Source organism: Coenobita brevimanus, chromosome 69, assembly GCF_032717465.1.
Source record: "Coenobita brevimanus isolate Jiangsu-jjx chromosome 69, ASM3271746v2, whole genome shotgun sequence".
NCBI classification, from domain to species: Eukaryota; Metazoa; Arthropoda; class Malacostraca; order Decapoda; family Coenobitidae; genus Coenobita; species Coenobita brevimanus.
In genome coordinates this window covers 30,709,415-30,714,414 of record NC_137022.1, presented here as the reverse complement: position 1 = coordinate 30,714,414, position 5,000 = coordinate 30,709,415, and the positions used below count along the sequence as shown (strand labels likewise).

Sequence of the window (5,000 nt, the reverse complement as noted above, 5' to 3'; positions counted from 1 at the left end):
CCTACCACTCAAACCACACTGTCACCCTACCACTAACCACACTACCACTCTACCACTAACATCTTTTTCTTTATTTGAGAGCAAAAAATTGCACTTTGATGGGAAAATATGCGGAAAAGAGCCCGACACCAGATCCGTTCATTTCGAGATGCCTGGACACACTCCGTTTAAAAGACTGGAGGTCATAAGCAGGAGGCGATACAGACTGCGGAAGACAGTTACAGGGTTGATCATTTGTATGCATGAGAGACCCAGCTACCACTATCACACTGTGTAGTATAGTGTGGTGTGGTGTGGTGTGGTGTGATGTGGTGTGGTGTGGCAGGATGTGGTGTCGTGTCGTGTGCTGTGGTGTGCCTAAGCGTGGTGTGGTGTGGTATGGCAGTGTGTGAGGTGGTGTGGCAGGGTGTGGTGTGGTGTGGCAAGGTGTGATGTGGTGTGGCAGTGTGTGGTGTGGTGTGGCAGGGTGTGATGTGGTGTGGCAGGGTGTGATGTGGTGTGGTGTGGTGTGGCAAGGTGTGGTGTGGTGTGGCAAGGTGTGATGTGGTGTGGCAGTGTATGGTGTGGTGTGGCAGGGTGTGGTGGAGGTCAGAGGTTAAGCTACAATGGCAGACTCCCTCCACTTTAACAAGGAGGGAGGGGGGGAGGGGGGGAATATGGAGGGGAAGAGGGAAGGGGATGCGAGGAGAGGGAACTGAGAGTGGAGGAAGGAGAGGAAGACGGAGGGAGAATGGGAGGGGGAAGGAGGAGGAAGCCGGAGGGAGAGAGGGAGGGGGAAGGAGGAAGGAGAGAAGAGGAGGGGAAGAGGTATGATAAATGGGGGGGAGAGGAAGAGAGAGAGGGAGGGGGAGGAAGAGGAGAGAGGAAGGGGGAGGAAGAGGGTAAGTACGAGGGAGGGGATGTTAGATAAATGCCAGAGGAAGGGGGAAGGGGGAGGGGAGGAGGAGGAGGGGAGAAAGAGGGAGAGGGGGAGGAGAATGGAGAGTGATAGGAAGAGGAAGAAAGAAAGAAAGAGGGTGAGGATGGAGGAATGCTAGGAGGAGGAGGATGGAAGAGGGGGAGGAATGCGAAAGGGAGGAGGAAGGAGGAGGGGGGGAGAGAGAAGTGAGGTGAAAGGGAAGGGAAGGGGAGGAAGGAGAAGAGAAGGGGAGAGTTGGAAGAAGGAGAGATAAGGAGGCACAAAGGGGGAGAGAGAGAGAGAGAGAGAGAGAGAGACAGTACAAAGGAAAGTCAACAGCATTCTAGGTGGCCTGGGAAATGCCGTGTTACCTTTTCCTGAGCGATTTAGTCTGCGTATTACACCTCAATGCTGCTGCGGTTGTTGTCGTTGTGGTGGTGGTGGTGGTGGTGGAAAGGTCGTCAGTACAGCGTGGGCAGTGTGGGGGAGGAAGAGAGAAAGAGAGAGAGAGAGAGAGAGAGAGAGAGAAAGGAAGTATACATATAGACTGTGTGTGTGTGTGTGTGTGTGTGTGTGTGTGTGTGTGTGTGTGTGAAGGGAGGTGTTGGTCGAGTGGATCAGGAAGTGCACTGCTATTTTCATGGTCGTAAATTCGAATCCAAATTATAACAAACGAAGGGAGCAGATGACGTATGTGCCAATGATGGAACCTAACCTAACCTAATCTGATCTGACCTGACCTGACCTCTCCCCGAGGTCACGACGCAGAGGAGAAAGAATTACAGCGCAAGTTGGATGAGGGGAGAAATGGAGGGGGGCGGACAAGCGGGATAGCATGTGGCGAGATGTACATGACACCTGACCTAACCCAACCTAACTTAACCTAACCTGACCTCGTTTCACCTCCCCCTCAGGTTACTACGCAGAGAAAGAACTACAGCGCAAGTTGGATAAGGAAGGGCGTTATGGAGGGGGATGGGACGTGGCAGATGACAATAATAGAACCTGATCTGACCTAACCTAACCTAACCTGACCTGACCTCCCCCGCAGGTTACTACGCAGAGGAGAAAGAGCTACAACGCAAGCTGGGCGAGGAGGCGGGTGACGGAGGGGGTAGGGACGATGGTGGTGGGGGCGGTGGTGGTGGTGGAGGGCGTGCCGAGACTGCCGACGATGGAATGGTGGTGGTTAACATGTCCGTCCACCCGCCCTCCATCTCCCACCCCCCGCACGTGCCCCCCGAGGTGAGGGAGGGGGTGGCGGGGGGCGTTGGGGGCCTGTCTCCCTCCTCCGCCATCAACACCACCAGCTCCCACCCACACATCTTCCAAAGCGAGTCGATGGGCCTCAATAAGCTATCATACGTGGGACCGATTGTGATGGGCTTCGGGGGTAAGTAGTAGTAGTGGTGATAGCAGTAGTAGTAATGGTGGTGGTGGTGGTGGTGGTGGTAGTGTACTGTAACGTTGTAATAATGAAGTACTCTCCACTCAAACACTGCTCTCCACCCTTATTCACCCCTTTGCCTGCTTTTCGTATGCCATACCACCCTGCCTTACCTTCCTCACTTGCCAAATTACTTCCCTCACCTGCCTTAATTACCTGCACTGTCTTGTGGACCTGCCTTACCACCTGTCTTCCTTCTCCAGGGCACGTACAATCATCGCCTTTGGAAACTTTCTAGTATATCTTTCTTACTAGTTTATTTCTCCTTAATGCCCGTTAGTACTTTCATGGTATACTACAGTATTTACATAATTTACATCATTATTATGATGACTACAAAGCATGAAAGACTAATCATGTTTAATATTCAAGATAAACGGTTACGAAATGAGTGCTAGAAAGACTCGTCAGCACACATGAATACGGACATAGTCTCCCCTTGCCTGTGTTCTACCTCAAACACCCCAGCCTGCCCATATGCCCTAGTGACACCATTTTCTCTGCAGGATTCGTGATTGTGGCGGCGTGTGTGATGACGTTTGAGGCGCGGGACAGTGCAGCCAAGATTGTTCCGGCCAGGTTCCGCAAAACCTTCCCTGAGCGGCCAGGGCGAGAGGAGGAGGGCGGGGTGCGACACACGTCCTGCCAGACACGGTGGGAGGCCCTGGCAGTGTGTGGTGCTGGCAATTCTCACCACTCACAGGAGCCCGGCAGCAGCGGTGGTGGGCGCGAGGTATCACGCCGCGCCATGACCTTCGCCTTCATCCAGTTTTCCAAGACACTACAGACCAGCATCGACTCCGCAGCGGAGTATTACGACGGTCGGCGTGGGTCCCGGCCACACCTGGTCAAGTGCCCCTCAGCACCGTCCCTGGTGCCGCCCTTCCAGCAGAGTGAGCGGCGTCTGGCAGAGCCGCCCCGAGTGCTGCGTGTGACTGCACGGCCACCACAGCCACCCTCAAGTCCTCGCTCTGGACTGGCCCCCAACAGTCTGCCTCGCCAAGCTATGTCCGTGGACAACCCAGCCGTGCGTGAGGTGTATGCGGCGGCCTACCCAGCATTCATAGGTGCCCGGGGTGAGGAAGAGATGGAGCTGGGAGCATCAGCTACTGGGGTGCATCAAGCTGGACGTGGCAGTCAGGGTTCGCTGGCCCTTGATCTGCACTTACCCCAGTGCTGTCCCATCACCCTGGCCGTCCGGGACCAGAGCCGCTCCCCCAGCACGTCTCGGCCCAGCCCTAGCCCTGGCCCCAGCGGCACCAGTCCTGACCCCGGTGTGGTGTCCCCAGCCACACCCCTGCTGGGTCTACCTGGCCTCATGGTAGACAAACAGACGTCCACGTCAGACCACTTGGCACTGGGGTCCCTGGGCGGGTCCCGGGACACCTGGGGCTCCCACGATTTGGCCGTTGCTTCCAGCCGTGCCACCACCGGGGGATCCTTCAGAGAAGCTCGCAAGCCAAGGTCCAACCGTCGTGTGAAGCGCAGTGAGACCATTGACACTGCCAGCGCCGCCGCCGTCGCTGCCCGCCGCTCACACCAGCGCCAACACTCCTCCGCCCGGCCCGGCTCCGTCCGCAGCGGATCCAGCCGCAATGGAACTGACCGGCGACTGCAGCCATCACGCAGCGAGACAGCACGCCGCCACCAGTTCCTGCGGCAACACAAGGTGGACACTGCCGGGTCACAGGACGACCTGCCGCCACACCCGGACCTGTAGCGCCACTCTCGCTGGCGGCGACACCACCCCCACCACCACTCACACCCATGCTGACCTAACCCTCCATCTACTACCCTGCCCTCACCTACCCTGATCTGACCTGACCTGGCACTGCCCCTGTTGCCCAGTGACCTGCCTCTCCCCCACCTACCCCGTCGCCGTTACAGCGAGAGTGACAGCAGAAGGTACAGCAGAACACTTGTTGGGGTGCCCCACACAGGCTGCCCCACCACACCACCAGGGCACACCATATGCTGCCCACCACTACAACCAGACGCACAACTCCACACGTACCATAATATACAGCTAACTCATGCCGTTGCAGTAAGCAGAAATACATTATTAATAGACCTGTTACAAATGCCCAGAGGCGCACAAGTACTGGCACGGGGCAGTGGCCTGTGTCATGACCTGAGGTCAGTGAGCTTGTACCCGGTCAGCAGTGGAGCAGTGACATGGCAAGCAGTACATTCCTCCACACCTCCAGCACAACAGGTAAGGCTCAGCACTCACCGCCATGAAGGTGTTGGCTCAGGGACCATCTATTGTACGTGCAGCAGTGACAACATTCGTGTGAGCCGCGCGGAGGGACTGAGGCTGGATTTGCTTGATCTGCCAGTCGAGTTATTGTAAAGTCGTGGTCAGTAATTCCTATGCACCCTGTCGAAGCTATCTGAACCTAGCCAGTTTGTTTTCACCTGACGGAACTGGGGCCTCTTCCACAACTTGAGTACTAAGCTGTGGAACCATGAACAAACACGTTATAGTGAGATCTAAACAAAAACAGCCAGTAATAACAGAGGTCTCGTATGAGTTTGGAGCTTCACACACGTCGGGGATTTTCTGACCGCGACTGTACCTCGACACCAACCACATATCGAACTTCTAAAAATTAATGCAATCAGTGTCATTAGCTGTAAAATACCCACACAACC

The 5,000-nt window shown here is 55.8% G+C and overlaps 1 protein-coding gene across 1 annotated transcript in view; it reads left to right on the top strand.

The window, feature by feature from the left end:
- Positions 1-4,065, top strand: part of LOC145406013 (uncharacterized) — an 8,066-nt gene extending 4,001 nt beyond the window's left edge. The window contains exons 2-4 of the mRNA XM_080277200.1: positions 1,950-2,291; positions 2,852-3,580; positions 3,635-4,065. Coding sequence (XP_080133326.1) covers positions 1,950-2,291; positions 2,852-3,580; positions 3,635-4,065 — 1,502 coding nt within the window. The remainder of the gene's footprint in view (positions 1-1,949; positions 2,292-2,851; positions 3,581-3,634) is intronic.
- The last annotated feature ends 935 nt before the right edge of the window (positions 4,066-5,000 follow it).